This window comes from Pristiophorus japonicus, chromosome 15, assembly GCF_044704955.1.
Source record: "Pristiophorus japonicus isolate sPriJap1 chromosome 15, sPriJap1.hap1, whole genome shotgun sequence".
Lineage (NCBI taxonomy): Eukaryota > Metazoa > Chordata > Chondrichthyes > Pristiophoridae > Pristiophorus > Pristiophorus japonicus.
In genome coordinates, this window is record NC_091991.1 from 90,496,724 (window position 1) to 90,520,208 (window position 23,485).

A 23,485-nucleotide genomic window follows, 5' to 3' on the forward strand; every position below is an offset into this window, starting at 1 on the left:
AGCTATGGAGGCTGGGTCTTGAATATATTTAAGGCAGAGCTAGACAGATTTTTGAGCAATAAGGGAGTAAAGGGTTATGGGGAGCGGACAGGGAAATGGAGCAAAGTCCATGATCAGATCAGCCATAAACTTATTGAATGGCGGAGCAGGCTCGAGGGGTCAAATGGCTTACTCCTGCTCCTATTTCTTATGTTCCTAAATTCTTTATTTGATTTGTCTGTGACTATCCTATATTTATGCCCCTTTGTTATGGACTTGCCCATAAGTGGAAACAGTTTCTCCAGATCTACCTTATTGAACCTCTTCAGAATGTTAAAGACCGCTACAGGTCTTCTCTTAGTCTTTTTCCAGAGAAAAAGCCCCAACCTACTCAATCTTTCTTGATAGTTGCATCCACTCAATTCCGGTAACATCCTTGTAAAGCTTTTCTGCACTTTCTCCAGTGCTTCAATACCCTTTTTGTAGTATGGAAACCTCAACTGCACACACTGCTCCCATTGAAGCCTGATCAATGTTCTAAATAAATTTAATGTTGCCTCCCTGCTATTCTGTTCCTTGAGAGATGAACCCTTGTGCTTTGCACTCTTTTTGGCCTCATCAGCTAAACTTTCCACTTCACATCGCCCATCTAAGGCCCATCTATGGCCCAAAATGGACCTCTATAGCCCATTTTGAGCAAAAAGTGGAAACTAGGCCCAAAATATCGCCGGAAAAATAGGCCCCCAAGTTTCCACTTTGATCACTGAGATGATCGCCCACACAAGGCCCATCCCAAGTTTCAGCACAGCATGCACTTCGCTGGGCCGATTCAAGGCCCAAAAGAGTGCTCAAAAATAGTTGCTTTTTCAGGGCCTTAGAGAGGGAAATGGGCACTACGAATGCCATTTTTAGCCTCAGGAAGGGTGGAGAATTGTTCTGAGTTATTTAGAGAGTAAAATTGATGCAAATTGTACTCAGAAATTTGGGACAGGGAATATAAATAGGTATTATCACCTTATTTATATATATTGGAATTATTTATTAAATAGCTTTTACATAGTGAAGTTATTTAATGATATTCCGTGGGGAAACAGAATAAATAAATCTGCATGAAGAACTGTACGTTATAAAACTTATGTAAGTAAGAGTATGTAAGTAAGAGAGAAGGTTCAAAAGTTGTAGGAATTTTTTTTTAATTAACAAAGAGCTAATGAACAACACCCTCCCTCCAACCCCCCACCCCCCGCACCAACCCACCCTTCCCTCAAAATCTCAAATGTTACAAGAAGAAGAAATGAACATTTTACAGAACAAGTGACCATCTCAGTCACGCTAACAAGTGACCATCTCAGTCACGCTAACAAGTGACCATCTCAGTCACGCTAACAAGTGACCATTTCAGTTATGATAACAAGTGACCATTACAGTTATAATAACAAGTGACCATCTCAGTCACGCCAACAAGTGACCATCTCAGTCACGCCAACACGTGACCATTTCAGTGATGCCAACACGTGACCATTTCAGTGATGCCAACGGGTGACCATTTCAGTCACGCCAACAAGTGACCATTTCAGTCACGCCAACAAGTGACCATTTCAGTCACGCCAACAAGTGACCATTTCAGTGATGCCAACAAAAGAATAGAAAGGGAACAGTTAAGTACTGATAACAAGTGAACAAGTGAACATTTAACTTCATGCTGGGTTGCGTAAAATTTAGTTACGTTTAAATGTAACCCAATAACATTGCAGATACTAGTTACTATTTAGATCATTAAATAATAGATAAATATAAATTTCAACTACTCTCGCAGCTGCCAGTAGGCTGTTACACCGTTTGCGGCACTGGTCGGTGTGCGCGTTTCATTGGAGGCCAATGTGACTACGTCGGCTATTTCGGACCAATTCCTGCGATATGCACATGGTGGAGGTTTCCCCTGACCACCCCGTGTCAGACCCTCCCACCTGGAGCTGACACCATTTACGAGGGCCTCATTTGCTTCTTCGCTGAAGGGTTTGGCCCTTCTCTTTCCTGCACCTCCCTCCATTCTTTAAATTTATCTGTAATTTGGATAAGACTTTCTGACCTGCTTCCTTTCTCTTCTCTCTCTCTCTCTCTCTCTCTCTCTCTGAGCATGTGTGAAGACCCTTGACCTCTCAAAATGTGGGAAGAAACATCAACCTGAAAAAAAAAATCAACCTGCACATGCGCAGTAATGTGTTGCTAGGGAAGCTTTTTTTTTCATTCACTTCCGTTTTCTTTGGGTGATCAGGAGATCGCCGAGAAATGACATCACCCATTTGACATTGCTGAGCTAAGGCCGAGTGGAAAATCGCAAAAATAAAAAATGGACCTTGAGCCGGCGATCAGCACGGGCGATAGGTCCCGCATCGCTGGAACAAGGCTCATTTTTTTCGGCCTCAGCCTGAAAGTTGAAAATCTAGCCCGATATTTTTAGTCGTTTATGTATCTGTATGCCCTGATCGTTACTGCTGCTATACTCTATTTAGTTTCTTATATTCCAAGGAATAACCTTATTCCTCGTGCCAATATTAACCACCTCACATGTCTGTCAATGTATATGCTCCTTAAACTTGCAACATTACTTCTTTGTTTGTAGGACAAGTTAGTACGCAACATGGCAGCAGACCCAAACTAGAGGAAGTTCCACAAATTGCAAGTATTTGATTCCCTTTGAAGAGGCCTTGCATATGAGAGCTCAGAGGAAGTAGGGAAAGGTTAAGCCTGAAGCCTACTTCAAACTCTGGACTCGTACCAACATGTCCGTTACATAGAAAATAGGTGCAGGAGTAGGCCATTCAGCCCTTCGAGCCTGCACCACCATTTAATAAGATCATGGCTGATCATTCTCTCAGTACCCCTTTCCTGCATTCTCTCCATACCCCTTGATCCCTTTAGCCGCAAGGGCCATATCTAACTCCATTTTGAATACATCCAATGAACTGGCATCAACAACTCTCTACGGCAGGGAATTCCACAGGTTAACAACTCTGAGTGAAGAGGTTTCTCCTCATCTCAGTCCTAAATGGCCTACCCCTTATCCTAAGACTGTGTCCCCTGGTTCTGGACTTCCCCAACATCGGGAACATTCTTCCCGCATCAAACCTGTCCAGTCCCATCAGAATCTTATACGTTTCTATGAGACCCCCCCTCATCCTTCTCAACTCCAGTGTATAAAGGCCCAGTTGATGCAGTCTCTCTCTTAATATGTCAGTCCAGCCATCATAGAATCATTCTGGTGAACCTTCGCTGCACTTCCTCAATAGCAAGTACGTCCTTCCTCAGATTAGGAGACCAAAACGGTACATAGAAACATAGAAAATAGGTGCAGGAGTAGGCCATTCGGCCCTTCTAGCCTGCACCGCCATTCAATGAGTTCATGGCTGAACATGCAACTTCAGTACCCCATTCCTGCTTTCTTGCCATACCCCTTGATCCCCCTAGTAGTAAGGACTACATCTAACTCCTTTTTGAATATATTTAGTGAATTGGCCTCAACAACTTTCTGTGGTAGAGAATTCCACAGGTTCACCACTCTCTGGGTGAAGAGGTTTCTCCTCATCTCGGTCCTAAATGGCTTACCTCTTATCCTTAGACTGTGACCCCTGGTTCTGGACTTCCCCAACATTGGGAACATTCTTCCTGCATCTAACCTGTCTAAACCCATCAGAATTTTAAACGTTTCTATAAGGTCCCCTCTCATTCTTCTGAACTCCAGTCAGTACAAGCCCAGTTGATTTAGTCTTTCTTGATAGGTCAGTCCCGCCATCCCGGGAATCAGTCTGGTGAACCTTCGCTGCACTCCCTCAATAACAAGAATGTCCTTCCTCAGGTTAGGAGACCAAAACTATACACAATACTCCAGGTGTGGCCTCATCAAGGCCCTGTACAACTGTAGCAACACCTCCCTGCCCCTGTACTCAAATCCCCTCGCTATGAAGGCCAACATGCCATTTGCTTTCTTAACCGCCTGCTGTACCTGCATGCCAACCTTCAATGACTGATGTACCATGACACCCAGGTCTCGTTGCACCTCCCCTTTTCCTAATCTGTCACCATTCAGATAATAGTCTGTCTCTCTGTTTTTACCACCAAAGTGGACAACCTCACATTTATCCACATTATACTTCATCTGCTATGCATTTGTCCACTCACCTAATCTATCCAAGTCGCTCTGCAGCCTCATAGCATCCTCCTCGCAGCTCACACTGCCACCTAACTTAGTGTCATCCGCAAATTTGGAGATACTACATTTAATCACCTCGTCTAAATCATTAATATACAGTGTAAACAGCTGGGGCCCCAGCACAGAACCTTGCGGTACCCCACTAGTCACTGCCTGCCATTCTGAAAAGTACCCATTTACTCCTACTCTTTGCTTCCTGTCTGCCAACCAGTTCTCAATCCATGTCAGCACACTACCCCCAATCCCATGTGCTTTAACTTTGCACATTAATCTCTTGTGTGGAACCTTGTCGAAAGCCTTCTGAAAGTCCAAATATACCACGTCAAATGGTTCTCCCTGGTCCACTCTACTGGAAACATCCTCAAAAAATTCCAAAAGATTTGTCAAGCATGATTTCCCTTTCACAAATCCATGCTGACTTGGACCTATCATGTCACCTCTTTCCAAATGCGCTGCTATGACATCCTTAATAATTGATTCCATCATCTTACCCACTACCGATGTCAGGCTGACCGGTCTATAATTCCCTGTTTTCTCTCTCCCTCCTTTTTTAAAAAGTGCGGTTACATTGGCTACCCTCCACTCGATAGGAACTGATCCAGAGTCAATGGAATGTTGGAAAATGACTGTCAATGCATCCGCTATTTCCAAGGCCACCTCCTTAAGTACTCTGGGATGCAGTCCATCAGGCCCTGGGGATTTATCGGCCTTCAATCCCATCAATTTCCCCAACGCAATTTCCCGACTAATAAGGATTTCCCTCAGTTCCTCCTCCTTACTAGACCCTCTGACCCTTCTTATATCCGGAATGTTGTTAGTGTCCTCCTTAGTGAATACCGAACCAAAGTACTTGTTAAATTGGTCCGCCATTTCTTTGTTCCCCGTTATGACTTCCCCTGATTCTGACTGCAGGGGACCTACATTTGTCTTTACTAACCTTTTTCTCTTTACATATCTATAGAAACTTTTGCAATTCGTCTTAATGTTCCCTGCAAGCTTCTTCTCGTACTCCATTTTCCCTGCCCTAATCAAACCCTTTGTCCTCCTCTGCTGAGTTCTAAATTTCTCCCAGTCTCCGGGTTCGCTGCTATTTCTGGCCAATTTGTATGCCACTTCCTTGGTTTTAATACTATCCCTGATTTCCCTAGATAGCCACGGTTGACCCACCTTCGCTTTTTTATTTTTATGCCAGACAGGAATGTACAATTGTTGTCGTTCATCCATGCGTTCTTTAAATGTCTGCCATTGCCCATCCACATCAACCCCTTAAGTATCATTCGCCAATCTATCCTAACCAATTCACGCCTCATACCTTCAAAGTTACCCTTCTTTAAGTTCTGGACCATGGTCTCTGAATTAACTGTTTCATTCTCCATCCTAATGCAGAATTCCACCATATTATGGTCACTCTTCCCGAAGGGGCCTCGCACAACGAGATTGCTAATTAATCCTCTCTCATTACACAACACCCAGTCTAAGATGGCCTCTCCCCTAGTTGGTTCCTCGACATATTGGTCCAGAAAACCATCCCTTATGCACTCCAGGAAATCCTCCTCCACCGTATTGTTTCCAGTTTGGCTAGCCCAATCTATGTGCATATTAAAGTCACCCATTATAACTGCTGCACCCTTATTGCATGCACCCATAATTTCTTGTTTGATGCCCTCCCCAACATCACTACTACTGTTTGGAGGTCTGTACACAACTCCCACTAACGTTTTTTGCCCTTTGGTGTTCTGCAGCTCTACCCATATAGATTCCACATCATTCAAGCTAATGTCATTCCTAACTATTGTATTAATCTCCTCTTTAACCAGCAATGCTACCCCACCTCCTTTTCCTTTTATTCTATCCTTCCTGAATGTCGAATACCCCTGGATGTTGAGTTCCCAGCCCTGATCATCCTGGAGCCACGTCTCCGTAATCCCAATCATATCATATTTGTTAACATCTATTTGCACATTTAATTCATCCACCTTATTACGGATACTCCTTGCATTAAGACACAAAGCCTTCAGGCTTGTTTTTTTAACACCCTTTGTCCTTTTCGAATTTTGTTGTACAGTGGCCCTTTTTGTTCTTTGTCTTGCGTTTCTCTGCCCTCCACTTTTTCTCATCTCCTTTCTGTTTTTTGCTTTTGTCTCCTTTTTGTTTCCCTCTGTCTCCCTCCATTGGTTCCCATTCCCCTGCCATATTAGTTTAACTCCTCCCCAACAACACTAGCAAACACTCCCCCTAGAACATTGGTTCCGGTCCTGCCCAGGTGCAGACCGTCCGGTTTGTACTGGCCCACCTCCTCCAGGAATTTGAATCCCTCCCTGCTGCACCACTGCTCAAGCTACGTATTCATCTGCGCTATCCTGCGATTCCTACTCTGACTAGCACATGGTACTGGTAGCAATCCCGAGATTACTACTTTTGAGGTCCTACTTTTTAATTTAGCTCCTAGCTCCTTAAATTCATTTCGTAGGACCTCATCCCTTTTTTTAACCTATGTCGTTGGTACCAATATGCACCACTACAACTGGCTGTTCTTCCTCCCTTTTTAAATTAAATTCCTGCATTAAATTAAATAAAATAATGTACACAATATTCCAGGTGAGGCCTCACTAAGGCCCTGTACAACTGCACTAAGACCTCCTTGCTCCTATACTCAAATCCCCTAGCTATGAAGGCCAACGTACCATTTGTCGTCTTCACCCCCTGCTGTACCTGCATGCCAACTTTCAATGACTGATGAACCATGACACCCAGGTCTCGTTGCACCTCTCCTTTTCCTAATCTGCCGCCATTCAGATAATATTCTGCCTTCGTGTTTTTGCCCCCAAAGTGGATAACCTCACATTTATCCATCTTATACTGCATCTGCCATGCATTTGCCCACTTACCTAACCTGTCCAAGTCACCCTGCAGCCACTTAGCGTCCTCCTCACAGCTCACACCACCACCCAGTTTAGTGTCATCTGCAAACTTGGAAATATTACACACAATTCCTTCATCTAAATCATTAATGAATATTGTAAAGAGCTGGGGTCCCAGCACAGGGCCCTGCAGCACCCCACTCGAGTCACTGCCTGCCATTCTGAAAAGGACCCTTTTATCCCGACTCTCTGCTTCCTGTCTGCCAACCAGTTCTCTATCCACGTCAGTACATTACCCCAATACCATTTGCTTTGATTTTGCACACCAATCTCTTGTGTGGGACCTTGTCAAAAGTCTTTTGAAAGTCGAAATACACCACATCCACTGGTTCTCCCTTGTCCATTCTGTTAGTTAAATTCTCACAAAATTCAAGAAGATTCGTCAAGCATGATTTCCCTTTCATAAATCCATGCTGACTTGGACCGATCCTGTCACTGCTTTCCAAATGCGCTGCTATTTCATCCTTAATGATTGATTTCAACATTTTCCCCACTACTGATGTCAGGCTAACCAGTCTATAATTACCCATTTTCTCTCTCCCTCCTATTTTAAAAAGTGGTGTTACATTAGCTACCCTCCAGTCCGTAGGAATTGTTCCAGAGTCGATAGACTGTTGGAAAATGATCACCAATGCATCCACTATTTCTAGGGCCACTTCCTTAAGTACTCTGGGATGCAGACTATCAGGCCCTGAGGATTTATCGGCCTTCAATCCCATCAATTTCCAGAATACAATTTCCTGCCTAATAAAGATATCCTTCTGTTCCTCATTCTCACTAGACCCTCTGTCCCCAAGTACATCCGGAAGGTTATTTGTGTCTTCCTTCGTGAAGACAGAACCTGCCATTTCTTTGTTCCCCATTATAAATTCACGTGACTCCGACTGCAAGGAATCTACATTTGTCTTCACTAATCTTTTTCTCTTCACATATATATAGAAGCTTTTGCAGTCAGTTTTTATGTTCCTGGCAAGCTTCCTCTCGTACTCTATTTTCCCCCTCTTAATTAAACCCTTAGTGCTCCTCTGCTGAATTCTAAATTTCTCCCAGTCCTCAGGTTTGCTGCTTTTTCTGGCCAATTTATATGCCTCTTCCTTGGATTTAAAACTATCCTTAATTTCCCTTGTTAGCCACGGTTGAGCCACCTTCGCCTTTTTACTTTTACTCCAGACAGGGATGTACAATTGTTGAAGTTCATCCATTTGATCCTTAAATGTTTGCCATTGCCTATCCACCGTCAACCCTTTTTAAGTATCACTTGCCAGTCTATTCTAGCCAATTCAAGCCGCATACTGTCGAAGTTACCTTTCTTTAAGTTCAGGACCCTAGTTTCTGAATTAACTGTGTCACTCTCCATCTTAATAAAGAGTTCTACCATATTATGGTCACTCTTCCCCAAGGGGCCTCACACAACAAGATTGCTAATTAGTCCCTTCTCATTACACATCACCCAGTCTAGGATGGCCAGCTCTCTAATTGGTTCCTCTACATATTGGTCCAGAAAACCATCGCTAATACACTTCAGGAGATCTTCCTCCACCACATTGCTATCAGTTTGGTTAGCCCAGTCAATATGTAGATTAAAGTCGCCCATGATAACTGCTGTACCTTTATTGCACACATCCCTTATTTCTTGTTTTATGCTATCCCCAACCTTACTACTACTGTTTGGTGGTCTGTACACAACTCCCACTAGTGTTTTCTGCCCTTTGGTATTCCGCAGCTCCACCCATACCGATTCCACATCATCCAGGCTAATTTCCTTCCTTACTATTGCATTAATTTCCTCTTTAACCAGCAACGCCACCCAGCCTCATTTTCATTTCTGTCTATCTTTTCTAAATGTTGAATACCCCTGGATGTTGAGTTCCCAGCCTTGGTCACCCTGGAGCCATGTCTCCATGATGTCAATTACATCATATCCATTAACTGCTTTCTGCGTAGTTAATTTGTCCACCTTATTCCGAATACTCCTCGCATTGAGGCACAGAGCTTTCAGGCTTGTCTTTTTAACACACTTTGCCCCTTTAGAATTTTGCTGTAATGTGGCCCTTTTTGCTTTTTGCCATGGGTTTCTCTGCCCTCCACTTTTACTTTTCTCCTTTCTATCTTTTGCTTCTGCCTCCATTTTATTTCCCTCTGTCTCCCTGCATAGGTTCCCATCCCCCTGCCAAATTAGTTTAACTCCTCCCCAACAGCACTAGCAAACACTCCTCCTAGGACATTGCTTCTGGTCCTCCCAGGTGCAGACCGTCCGGTTTGTACTGGTCCCACCTCCCCCAGAACCGGTTCCAATGTCCCAGGAATTTGAATCCCTCCCTTCTGCACCACTCTTCAAGCCACGTTTTCATCTGAGCTATCCTGCGATTCCTACTCTGACTAGCACGTGGTACTGGTAGCAATCCTGAGATTACTACTTTTGAGGTCCTACTTTTAATTTAGCTCCTAGCTCCCTAAATTCGTCTCGTAGGACCTCATCCAGTTTTTTTAACCTATATCGTTGGTACCTATATGCACCACGACAACTGGCTGTTCACCCTCCCTTTTCATAATGTCCTGCACCCGCTCCGAGACATCCTTTACCCTTGCACCAGGGAGGCAACATACCATCCTGGAGTCTCGGTTGCGGCGGCAGAATCGCCTATCTATTCCCCTTACAATTGAATCCTCTATCACTATTGCTCTCCCACTCTTTTTCCTGCCCTCCTGTGCAGTAGAGCCACCCACGGTGCCTTGAACTTGGCTGCTACTGCTCTCCCCTGTTAAGTTATCCCCCTCAACAGTACCCAAAGCGCTGTATCCTGTTTTGCAAGGGGATGATTGCAGTTGACCCCTGCACTACCTTCCTACCACTGCTCTTCCTGTTGGTCACCCATACCCTATCTGGCTGTGTACTCTTCACCTGCAGTAAGACCAACTCGCTAACTGTGCTATTCACGACATCCTCAGCATCGCGCATGCTCCAAAGTGAATCCACCCACAGCTCCAGTGCCGCAATGCTGTCTGTCGGGTGTTGCAGGTGGATGCACTTCCCGCACACGTAGTCGTCGGGGACACTGGGAGCGTCTCTGACTTCCCACATAGTGCAGGAGGAGCATAACACGTGTCCGAGCTCTCCTGCCATGACTTAACCCCTAGATTGATTAATTTGGCAACAACAATGCTAAATGTTACTTACTGATAAAGAAAAAGAAAAAAATACTTACCAGTCACTTACCCTCTTGGCTGTGACGTTACCTTTCGATTTCTTTCTACTTTTTTGCCTTCTCTCCCTGTCGCAGCTGCACCAGTAGGCCTTTATAGGCCGCTAGCCTCCTCGACGTCCCGCTGCTTCCCTGAACTCTTGCTCCTCGGACTCCGAGTGTGCATCATCATCATAGGCGGTCCCTCGAACTAGGATGACTTGCTTCCACAAGTTCACAGGTGTTTCGATGAAGAACCCAATGTTCCAGTCCTGAACTCCAATTGAGGGGGTGAAAGATGCCTGTGCGTGAATTTTTTAACGTGTGGTGGAAGTTGCACACCAGCTACCACACTGGCTTGACAGAGCTAGGTATTGGTCCAGTGGCAAGGATTAACCATGACGACTGGAGACCAGCTCTGCTGCACTGAGTTAATGCGCACACATATTGCAGTGTGGGCTGGCCCATGCTGCCCCTGGGCCCTCAGCTCTTCTGGGCCTCGTACCCTCATGTGTTGCACCTCCGTCACGATCTCTCTCCGCTTCTCCGCCATAAACATTCACCGCATCTCGTCACAAACACTCGCCGCTCATCCGCCCCGACCTTCCCACTCCTCTCTGTACCTGGGCCCTGCTGATGTTCCTGCCCACATTCCAAAATGGCGATCAGAGATTTGATGACATCATCCAGTCGCCCATCTCAAAATCGTCGCACACTTGGAGCAGCTCGCGCTGGAGGTTGAAGTGGTACGCCGCTCCAGCTCTTTTACTTGCCGACTTGCGGAGCTGTTCTCTCGCAGGTCGGGTGGCCACCAGCTACAAGTCAACTCAGCAGTGTGATGGAAAATTCACCACTCATGCAGCAATACTCGAAGCTTAAACAACATCCAAGACAAAGCAGTCCACTTGATCAGGTTCCATGCCACTGACTATTTGCCTGTTTGATGCCGAAATGAGTATGTCATCTAAATAGCATACTACCCCTTCAATACCATGCAAAATTTGGTTCATCACCCCTTGGAATATGACGGGGGCAGAAAACACTCCAAATGGTAGCCTATTAAATTGATATAGGCCTAGATAATTCTTTATAGTCAAGCAGGACTTGGACTCCTCATCTAGTTCAAGTTGTAAGATCCAACTTTAAGATCTGACCACCTGTCAGTGTTGTGAACAAATGTTCTACATTTAGTAATGAATTGGGGAGATTACCCTCGAGAACCCGGTTTACAGTAACTTTATAATCATCACACAATCTTACCTTACCATCTGACTTCTGTACAATGGGTGTAGCCTACTTACATCGATCTATCTTAGAGATAATGTCTCATCTTTTGAGTTCTTGCTCAACTCTCCTTGAGCGCATATGGTACGGAATGTGGCTTACAGTAAACTGGTCTAGCGAGCTTCTGTACCCTGACACTCACCTTGAAGCCTTGGATCGGACTGCCTGTCTCGCGGAACACCTTCAGATACTTCTTGATGACATCATCCTTTGATGCAAATCTCGTTTCAACACACAAAATCTCACTCCAATCCAGCTTCAGTGATCCCAACCAATTTCTTCCTAGTAAGGCAGGTTTGTCTCCTGCCACTACTATTAGAGGCAAGCTCTGAAATTGATCCTTGTATTTCACCAGTACGGTGATACGACCTACCACCGAATGTTCTCTCCTGAGAGGCAAGCTCTGAAATCACCCCACACAGACATACAACGCAGCCTTACTTTGTCAAGTGAGCAGATTCCCATTTCCGCAAGACCTCTCACTTCCCAATGACCACCTGTTTGACCTCTCACCTCCCAATGACCACTCACCTCTACAGACCATCCACAGGGCCCCTCACCTCTCAATGTCCACCCGCATGACCACTTAACCCACACAGACATACTCTCATGAGGCATAATTTCGCACTCGCTGACATACACACAGCCACTAAAACACATACTATGTATTGAAATGCCAGCTGTTTGAAGGTGATTCTTGAAGCCAGCATTTATTACATATGTCTCTGTTCTCTTATTGTTTGCCTGGATAAGCAGCTTATGGCCAGCACCCTAAATCATTCTCTCCAATGTTTGCAAGCACCAGTGCAGCTACACACATTTCAGAGGATGCAGATAGTAAGCTTGAAGAGGTAGCACAGTGCCTCGGTGCAGAGGTGAAAGAGGAGTAAATGGTACTAACCGAACAGGCGGGAAGTACCTGCTGCCTGAATGGTCACAACTATTATACTATTATTGACACTGTACTTGAGGAAATCCATCCAAAGAGGAAGACGATTATAATTTTTAACAACATATCAAACTTCTTAAAATCTGTAAAACTTAATTTTGTTTTAAATTTTCCTCTGCAGATATGGAGTGTGAATCCTGGTCAGTGAGTTCTGATCTAAAGCCAATCACACTGAAGCATGAAGCTCTGCTCTGTGATAGTAACTGTCTTGCTCCTTCTGTTACCTTAACAACCGCAGCAACCTCCATGGTCATAGACATTGCACTCGACACATATAAGGTGGACACAGCCCCTGTGATTGAAACAGCATGTGATGCAGTCCCAAATGTTCAGGTAAGGGGTACTCTGTGTCTCTGCATTTGTTCTTCTTGGGCTCTCAATAATCTCATGGGCTAAAAGAAAAAGGCCCTGGGTTTGAATCCTAGGCTGTGCTGGGTTTCATGTTCTTAACTGGATAATCAATTGTGCAGTCAGGATTTCTGATCCTATTACTATGAAATGATCCCTCCTGGAAGGTGCAAGTATATGTGAATTGAGGTAAGAGTAGAATTTGGCATTAGTGGCAATGCCTTTCGCAGTCATATAAGCTTGTTACTCTTGTTGCCTAGTCTCTAACATGATGAATGGCCCTATAAGGCATGGCACCAGAGGCCTCCCATGGACCAATGTTCCAGCACAAATTAGCCTTTAGGAGAGGAGAGGACAACATTAGAAAGAAAAATACCTCTAGTTCCTTCTACATTAGTCATCATTCTGGAACAATTGGGATAAATAGCTAAATCCAATTGAGGAGTAAGACAACTTAATCTCAGTGAATCTGAATAATGGATGCAAAAACTCACCACAACTGTATATTAAATTTATTTTTACTTCAAAGGTTCCATACATCATTAAAATTATATCGAGCTGTAAATTTCTATGTGACTTGACCATTAAAACTGCTGTGCACTTGGCCAAAAGAATGCATGCATGCTGCATCCTCGGGTCCAAGGGGGAGCAAAATTGTCCTTCTTTTAGCACCCCCCGGAGGCTCTCTAACAGGGCGGAAGAGACTTTTCGCCTAGGGGTGGTGGGGAGTGCTACTGGCTCCCGGGAAATTGCCCGGGAGTTTGCGGATGCGTGCTGTGCCACACGGTAGTGCCCTGGGCCACCGTGCCAGACCCCTTACCGGCCCACGCTGGTGTGAGCGGATGTCAACGGCAACTTCGCGACCCGTTCGAGGGGCGGGATGTAAAGGGAAGGGCACCAGCCCCCCGCGCTGCTATCTTCAGTAGTTTGCAACTCTCAGGTCGGCTCCACTGAGGGCTTCCTAGCGCAGTTCAGGCCGCCATTGTGTAGTCCGACACTCCATTTTGGGTGCCAGGCTGCAGGCCCAGTCCCACGCTGCCCTGGTGGCCTAGTTTAGGCCAACAGAGGCCTTAGAGTGTGCAGCCACCCTCCCTTTTAAGAAAAAGGAAGGGGCGTTGAAGCCCATCAGCGCCATGAGGAGCATCCGCGTAGCGCTGCAGTCCTCGCCCCACTAGTGGCTGGGGACCCGCCTCTAAAGGAAGTGGAGCACGCGAGATTGCGCTCTACTTTCTTTGAGGGGCGGTAAACCCAATTCGGTGTTTGTGCCTGGCGCAGAAGTCCCACACCAAGTACTGGGCCTAACTGGTTACTGCCCCCAATCGGGGCACAGGCCAATTTCGCCCCCAAGGTCTTTACGGATCGAAAAACCCACTAGCCCAATACAAGCCTCTTTTTTTCACCACAGCCCTCAATCACAGCTGTCTCCAGAAATGCATCCAATGTTTCCTGAACTGAATTGTATTGTCTGCTTCAAAATCCCCTCTGGTAACTTGTTGCACAGCTTTGTTTGAGTTTCCTTCTTACTCCTAACTTCCTAATTTTTAACGAGCATTTGCTACTGTTTGAACCGTTTGCCATACTTAACAATTTGTCTGGTTCAAGTTTGTTAATTCCCTACGTATTTTTGAAAACTTTAGTTCGATCGTCTTGCAGTATCCTTTTCCAAAGAAAATAAGCCCATTTTTCTTGACCATTCCTCCCAACTTAAATTCCTGATTCTGCGCATCAGGAATTTAAAGGCAAAATACTGCGGATGCTGGAAATCTGAAATATAAACACAAAATTCTGGAAATATTCAGCAGGTCAGACAGCATCTGTGGAGAGAAAAGCAGAGTTAACATTTCAAGTCAATGACCTTTCATCAGGAAGTTTAGAGGAATGTTTAAGGAAAATGGGCTTAGCTCAGCTCTATACCCTCTCAAACGTAATATCCTTTCTTCAGTAGGTGACCAGAACCAGGGTTAGAGTTGTTGAAGAGAAAACTATTTAGCATGATCGAGGAAATGGAGCTACTTTGAGGCAGCTTTAACAATGACGGTGATGTTGGAATCCCATTTAAAGCAAAGTAGCTTGTGAGATCATAAGAACATAAGAAATAGGAGCGGGAGTAGGCCATTTTGCCCCTCGAGCCTGCTCCGCCATTCAGTAAGATCATGGCTGATCTGATCTTGTCCTTAACACAACTTCGCTGCCCGCTCCCCATAACCCTCGAGTCTCTTTATCATTCAAAAATCTGTCTATCTCCACCTTAATGACCCATCTTCCACAGCTCTCTGGGGTAGAAAATTCCAAAGATTCACGACCCTCTGAGAGAAGAAATTCCTCCTCGTTTCTGTTTTAAATGAGCGACCCCTTAGCCTAAGGATATTAATAGATCAGAAAGAACAAAGGGTGAAGGCATCAACAGTAAGATGAGATAGCTGTTGGTTAGCGCCATTTTCATTTTTTGATCATGAGGCTTCATGGGGGTGGATGGAGGGGGAAATGTATTAATATTTCATCTGGTTTGATGGTTAGTTTAACTTGCACATCAAAACACGTTTGTGGTCTTACAAATATGCAGGGCTTTAGAAGATGAGACCGTGAATGATACTTCAGTTGGTGATATCTTGGGCTGACCCATGCCAAGGTTTGAAAATATGGTAGGTCATGTTATCCGGAATGTTGGTTCCCCTGCATGTTGAATCAACCTGGTTTCAGCAGTAGATGATGATTCATATTTAATTAGTGAATAGACCCCTCAAATGGAGCTTACTTTTTCATCACATTACTGGCCGTCAGGATGCAGGGCAAGGAGACTGCCGCTTGTGAGCAATGAGGGCATGCAGTTTGAAAGAAGTTGATGTACGTTGAATGGGATAGTTAGCAACAAAATGTTGGTTGTGTGGAGGAGGTTATTGTTCTGAACAAGAGAAAGTAGGAGGGAGTACAGATCCTTGGTGAGCTCCTAAGTTAATCAACTACAGCATGTAATAGAGCATTTGAAAGAAAGCTCGTAAATAGCTATGAAGAAAGCTTTACTGAGAGGCTATATGATGGCTGATTTAAAAATGTGTGATACTAGATTCTGTCAAAGACTTTGCAGATGTTCACAGCAGTGACAGATATTTCCTCCATACTCAACAGCAAAGTTACAGAAATACTTAATACAGACAACAGGGTCCAGTGGATAGGCTGCACCAGAAATATACTGATGGGTAATTGGGCAGTTTACAGGAATTTCTGTAACTTTTATAAAGTACTAATGGAAAGGCAGTAAGAATGGTAAGAAGGATTAGGGTAAAAATGGCAATGTGTAAGAAGGAAAGTTGCAGTGGCAGTATGAACGATTGAGAGAGCGCATAGTAATTTTAGAAGCACACATCTTGAGTGTGATTCAAGAGATATCTGGATCAGAATATTTTTGAGTCAAGAAAATGGGAGTATCTAACAGACCTGGCAGGGGTCAAAGTCAAATTAAACATAAGGAAGCAATGGAAGGAACTTCTTCCACAAGATTAGAATTGCAGCAGAAAAATAAGCCAAAATATAAGCTTTCTGTTTAGGACTATTAACAACTGTACCATCGGGACAGATGGGGGTAGAAAGAAAGATTTGAGTTGTGAGAAAGTAATAGCTGTACAGCTTTTCGCCAAAAGGAACTTGAGGTATATGAAGGCAGTGTTTTTTTGTGATAAAGTTGCACTTAACAGCTCTAATGGTGATTTAATAGAAATTTGAGTTTAAATTGGCCCAAGATGCTACACACTGATCAATTTCCAAGGTTTATACATTGTAACCCCGGATCTGTCTCATGATCAGCATTGGTACTTTGAAGTATAAAAGCCCTCCAATGTTCTTCCTCCCATATGAATTATTTCTCACTTACCTTTATTGAATTGTATTTGACAATTGGCCAAGTTATATGGGGGGAAAAGAAGTAAGTTTCTGAATCAGGTTGTATTGTTTTTCATAGTTTGTCCTGCCTCCTGTTTTGGTATGATTTTCAAACTTGTATATTTTGCTTGTCATATCCTTATCCAAATATAGTAACGGTCCAAGGAGTAACCCCTGAGGTATTTGACTTAGAATTTTTCTCAAACTTGAAACATTCCCACTTGTCTCTAAGCCAATTTTCTATCACATTTCTATCTATTTCCTGTTTTGACTCCTTACCTTAGCCAGTATTTATTGATGCAGAACCATGTTAAGGGCCACCCAAAATTCAATATATCAACAGTCCTTTACCTGTTCACCATGTCAGTAGTGGCTGCTAAAAGCTCATTCTTGTTAACTATATGTGGTCTGGCTTTCCTGAAGACATGTTAGCTGTCCTTTTTCTCAGGTGGGTGTAAAAGATCACATGGCACTGTTTCGAAGAAGAGCAGGGGTGTTATCCCTGGTGTCTGGACAATATTTATCCCTAAATCAACATCACAAAAGCAGATTATCTGGTCATTATCACATTGCTGTTTGTGGGACCTTTCTGTGGGCAATTTGGCTGCTGCATTTCATACATTACAACAGTGACTACAATTCAAAAAGTACTTCATTGGCTGTAAAGCGCTTTGGGACATCCTGAGGATGTGAAAGGCGCTATCGAAATTCTATCTATAGAATTTATGTCTTTCAACAAGATGCATTTTCAAAATGTACCTCAGTAGATCTCAAAATTGTTTCAAAAGGTTTTCCCCACAATAGATATTAAGCTTAGCATAACTTTGCAATCTAATGGAATCACTCTCCAATTTTTAGGAAATTTACAAAATAGCAATTAAAATTGGACTATTTTCCATTGCATCTCCTTTAAGACTCGCAGGTACAAGTTCTCTGGACCAGGTAGTTTGTCTAATCTCTGTTACTTTCATACTGTCAAGCTCTTGAATGCTTTGAGTGTCATGTCTAGTGAATGCATACTTTTTACTGTGTTTGTGTGTGTGTGCATCTGCACAACTTGGTCCAGTTATTCCTTGCTCTCTAACCCTGCTGACGTCTACAATTGGTCTTGACTCCCCATGTGCACTACCGTGGGAGATTGACTAGTCTGTATCTCAAAAATCTTACATCTGTGCTCACTTCTTGACACCCTTTCTGTCATAGTTTCGTTTCAACTTTTATCTAATATAAATTCCAATGTCCACATTTTATAATGGAAATTGCCTGTGTAAATGCATCACTCTCTAATTGCACTCTAAATCTGGCCACTGGGTGGCTTTTCCCCTCAAATCGCTCAAAATAGATAGATCAAACATTAAGAGGTTGAAATTGGGTATGGCTGTTTTTGAGGCGGTGTCACTACCTGAGTGCTGAATTTAGCGCCAGGCGTTGGGTGCTGCCCCAAACTGCCAAATTGAATTTTTTTACCCAAAGATGAGAACAACACTAAAAGTGGTGTGCACACTCATCCTCGGGGGCCAACGGGGCGGGTATTCAGGAGGCCTACGGAATTTCATGATGGAAGGCTGCCGGCATACGAGCTGGAAAAACACGGAAGGAAAAAAAAAATGAAAACTTTTCCGTCCCACACCTACACTTCCCCACTGGTGCAACTAATAAATATATGCTGAAATAAAGAAAAAAACTTACCTTGCCCTCTGGGTGATGCCGCCCGGGATTCCTGATGTTCCGACTTCTTTTTGCAGGTGGTTATGAACGCCTGCCGGTAAGGCCACCGTAGAAACCAAATATCGTGGCACTGGCGCCAAGGGGGCGTCGTACGCTTGCTGACATCACCACTTGGGTGGTGTTAGAGGGCACAGCATTGCCTCTTGATGCCAGCACCAATGCCCAACTTAATTTCTACGGAGACGTGGACGCCGCTCTCCGCCGACGGTAGGCCTTTGCCGCCCGTAAGCCGCCCATGGCCAGCGTTAACGGGCAGCGTTATCAAGGGAATTTTGGTCACTAAGTGCTTTGACACTAGGGGCCCAAGTTTCCACACGCGCCTAGAACGGCGCAGTCCCGACCTGGACGCCCGTTTTTCGCGCCACAAAGTGCGCCTAAAAAAATCCGTGGTATTCTTCACCTACCTGCAGATCCTCTGGCCCTCGGCGCAGCCAGCACGAGCTGTGGGGGGGCGGAGCCAGGTCCCTGCGCTGAAAACACTGCCGGGACCTCTGCACATGCGCGCTACATACGCAAGTGCAGTAGCTCCAGGCGCCGAACTGTGTGGGAGGGGCCCGAAGCACGCAGCCCCTAGCCCTGGCTGAATGGCCTCACTGGGGCTGCGTGAATAAGGCTCCTCCCATGGCCAGCTCCTGCTTTCCCCCACCCCCCCCCCCCCACCCCCGACCAGACCCGACACTCGCTCCCCCCTGCCTCCGGACCAGACCCGACACCCGCTCCCCCCTGCCTCCGGACCACACCCACTCCCCCCCCCCGACCCGACCCGACCCGCGCTCCTGTTCCCGCTCCCCGCCTGGACCCGACCCGACCCGCGCTCCTGTTCCCGCTCCCCGCCCCCCCCGACTGGACCCAACCCGACCCGCGCTCCCGCCCCCCGACACCCCCCCCACTGGACCCGACCCGACTCCCGCTCCCGGACTGGATCCGACCTGACCTCCCCCCTCCCTCCCTCCCTCCCCCCTCCCTCTCTCTCTCTCTCCCCCCCTCCCTCTCTCTCCCTCCCCCCTCCCTCTCTCTCCCTCCCCCCCCTCCCTCTCTCTCCCTCCCTTCATCCCTCTCTCTCTCTCCCTCCCTCCCTCTCTCTCTCTCCCTCCCCCCCCCTCTCTCTCTCTCCCTCCCCCCCCCGAACCGAACCGAACCTCCCCTACCCAACCCAACCCAACGCCACCTACCTGTAAATCTGATGCTGGGGATGGGCCCTGCCCGAAGTCTCGGGCCGGCCCGTTCAGCCTTCGGTCGCGAAAGGCTTGCCTGAAGCACTTTCACACAGGTATTTAATCTTTTCTTTGCTTATAAATGTTTATTCAGGTTGGATTTATTTGTATAATATTTGTATAAGTATAAATAAGGATTTATTATAGAATTTAATGACTTCCCTCCCCCCCCACCTCGTTCTGGACGCCTAATTTGTAACCTGCGCCTGATTTTTTAATGTGTAGAACAGGCTTTTTCAGTTCTACAAAAATCTTCACTTGCTCCATTCTACTTTAGTTTGGAGTACGTTTTCACTGTGGAAACTTTCAAATCAGGCGTCAGTGGCCGGACACGCCCCCTTATGAAGAAAAAATTCTGTTCCAAAGTAGAACTGTTCTACCTGACTAGAACTGCAGAAAAAAAAATGTGGAGAATTGAGATTTCTAAGATAGTCCGTTCTCCACCAGTTGCTCCTAAAAATCAGGCGCAAATCATGTGGAAACTTGGGCCCTAGGAGTGCAGCTGACTGAAGACTTATAGCTCTGCCTCCTTCTGTTGCACGCCATAGAGTAAATAACCCAGGTTCCAGGAACTAACAGAACCTCAGATCCATGAAAATGTGGATCTATGATCCTGCTGTTGAAAAAGGTGCTGGTTTCAGGTCTATGAATGTGGGGAGTCAGTCCTATGCATTTTCTCACTACAGGTCTCTGTATTAGAGAAATTGACACAATTAAGGAGATGGGATACCCAGTGTAAAGTAGAGAACAGTGTAAGGTTGCTCTTCCAAAATTGGTTACAGTGATACCGCACGAACAAATGTGCCTATTGCCTTGATGACACCACAGCCACAAATCACTGCTAGTAATGTTATGCACTTCATGACACGCCAAACTGTACTTTTACACCAGTAGAGAAGTCACACTTGCCTGCTGTTAGAAATCTTGATGGCACTTAATTCATAGCCCTGCACAGATACTGAGCAGGACTGAAGGCATGCTTAAAGAGAGAAATTTTGAAGGTGAGGAAAGATGTAGCAAATTGGGAGGAGTTTAGCTGGAGCCTGCTATCAGGGGCCTGCTACCAATTATGGAAAGTTGCAGGGAGAGGACACAGTAGGCTGACACAGGAAGTATGAAGATGGAAAACCAGTGAAGTCAACAAGAACAGGGTTTATAGGTGAACAGGATTGTTGGAATTTGTAAAGTGTGAAGGCGAGGAAGCTAGTGAGACGTAAAACCTGGATGTGATGATGCGTGGTTGAGAGTTTCAGTGACTTTGGGGGTGAGATAGGGATGGAAGCAAGTAGTGTTTGAAGTAGAGATAGGCAGCTCTCCTGTTTGAACAACCAGGCAGTGTAATGGAAGGCTGTTGTGTAGAGTAGAAAAGCAGAGTATTTTTTAAATGGTGAGAGATTTGGAAATGTTGGCGTTCAGAGGGATCTGGGTGTCCTTGTACACCAATCACTGAAAGTTAACATGCAGGTACAGCAAGCAATGAAGAAAGAAAATTGTATTTTGGCCTTTATTATAAGAGGATTTGAGTATAAGAGTAAAGACGTCTTACTGCAATTATATAGTGCCCTGGTGAGCCCGCACCTGTAGTATTGTGTACAATTTTGGTCACCTTACCTCAGGAATGATATACTTTCCATTTGAGGGAGTGCAACTAAGGTTCACCAGACTAATTCCTGGGATGGGGCTGATTGTCCTATGAGGAGAAATTGAGTAGACTAGGCCTATATTCTCTGGAGTTTAGAAGAATGAGAGGTGATCTCATTGAAACATACAAAATTCTTACAGGGCTTGACAAGGTAGAGGAGTCTATAATCAGGAGTCAGTCTCAGAATAAGAGGTCGGCCATTTAGGACTGAGATGAGGAGAAACTTCTTCACTCAGAGGTTGGTGAATCTTTGGAATTCTCTTTCCCTGTGGAGGCTTAGTCTTTGAGTATATTAAAGTCAGAGATTGATAGATTTTTTGGATATTAAGGGATATGGGGATAGTGCAGGAAAGTGGAGTTGAGGTAGAAGATCAGCCATGATCTCACTGAATGGTGGAGCAGGCTCGAGGGGCCGAATGGCCTACTCCTGTTGATAATTCTTATGTTCTTATGTTTCTGCTGGGAGCAAATATTGTTACCTCTAGTCTTGCTAATGTTAAGTTGAAGAAAGAAGAGTTGCACACAAAATAGTTCTTCCTAATTTTTGTTCCTTTATTAGCAGCATAAAACACAAAGGACTCCCATTAGACATGCATATCTCCCTCAATAACATTTAGTAATTATCTAGTGAGTCTCCCATGCTGCTGCTCACAAGTTGGAGAGAATGCTGTTTTATAACTGAGGGGCCAGAAAGCAATATGTCACTGAAGGGGCACAGAACAGGTATGAAGAACACATGCTCGACGCAAAACACCTGGCCAATATTTATCCCTCAGCCAATACCACTAAAACACATGATCTAATCATTATCACAGTGCTGTTTTTTGGGACCTTGCTATGTGCAAATTGGCTGCCATGTTTCCTACATGACAAGAGCGATTACACTTCAAATTGGTTGTAAAGGTCATGAAATGTGCTATATAACCACAAGTTCTTTCCATTTAGCTAGATGATATGGGGCATTTCCGCAGAAACACTAAAATTTAACTCACTTAAAAAAGAAGCTAAAACTGACCTGAATACAATTCACATTGGTATATATAACGTGGTGGTGTTTTTAGTCCTGAATCCATGTAAAGATACTAAAAGGTAGATTTTATGAATATTACACATTGGCAATTTGGTGCCTTGAGGTCAGCCAATCATGCAGTGTTTTCTTCCGGGAGAAGAAATTTATAGAAACTCACCTTGTATTCTTATTACGCATGAGAGTGAATTTATAGAATCTTAGAAATTTACAGCACATCGTGTCTGTGCTGGCTGAAAAAAAGCTATTCGGCCTAATCCCACTTTCTAGCTTTTGGTCAGCAGCCTTGTATGTTACAACACTTGAAGTGCATGTCCAAGTACTTTTTAAATGCACTGTGGGCTTCTGTCTGTACCACCCTTTCAGGCAGTGAGTTCCAGACCCCCGCACCACCTCTGGGTGAAAAAAGTTCTCAATTCCCTAATGATTCTGCCAATTACTTTAAATCATGGAAAACTTACGATACAGAAGGGGAGACCATTCGGCCCATCGTGTCCGTGTTCCCTGGTTATTGACCTCTCTGCTAAAAGAAATAGGTCCTTCCTATCCACTCTTATCTAGATCCCTCATAATTTTAAACCACCTTAATTAAGTCTCCCCTCAGCCGCCTCGTGTTCCAAAGAAAACAACTCGAGCCTATTCAATTTTTCCGCATAGCTAAAATTATCCAGTCCTGGCAACATCCTCGTAAATCTCATCTGCACCCTCTCTAGTGCAATCACATCTTTCCTGTAATGTGGAGACCAGAACTGTACACAGTACTCCAGCTGTGGCCTAACTGGTGTTTTATACAGTTCAAGTATAACATCCTTGCTCTTGTATTCTATGCCTCCGATAATAAAGGCAAGTATCCTGTATGCCTTCTTAACCACCTTATCTACCTGGTCTGCTACCTTCAGGGATCTGTGGACATGCACTCTGAGTTTCTTTTGATCCTCTACACTTCTCAGTATCCCACCATTTATTGTGTATAGGCTTGCCTTGTTTGCCATCCCCAAATGCATTACTTCACACTTCTCCGGATTGAATTCCATTTCCCCCTTTTCTGCCCACCTTCTTCCTGCAGTCTACATTTCTTCCTCACTATGAACCACACGGGCAATTTTTATATCATCTTCAAACTTC

At 44.8% G+C, this 23,485-nt stretch overlaps 1 protein-coding gene across 3 annotated transcripts in view; it reads left to right on the plus strand.

Moving 5' to 3' along the window:
* The window catches only part of creb3l2 (cAMP responsive element binding protein 3-like 2), a 161,279-nt gene that overhangs the window by 68,187 nt on the left and 69,607 nt on the right, over window positions 1-23,485 (plus strand). For all 3 annotated transcript variants that reach the window (XM_070900697.1, XM_070900698.1, XM_070900699.1), the window contains exon 3: window positions 12,647-12,858. In XM_070900697.1, coding sequence (XP_070756798.1) covers window positions 12,647-12,858 — 212 coding nt within the window. The remainder of the gene's footprint in view (window positions 1-12,646; window positions 12,859-23,485) is intronic.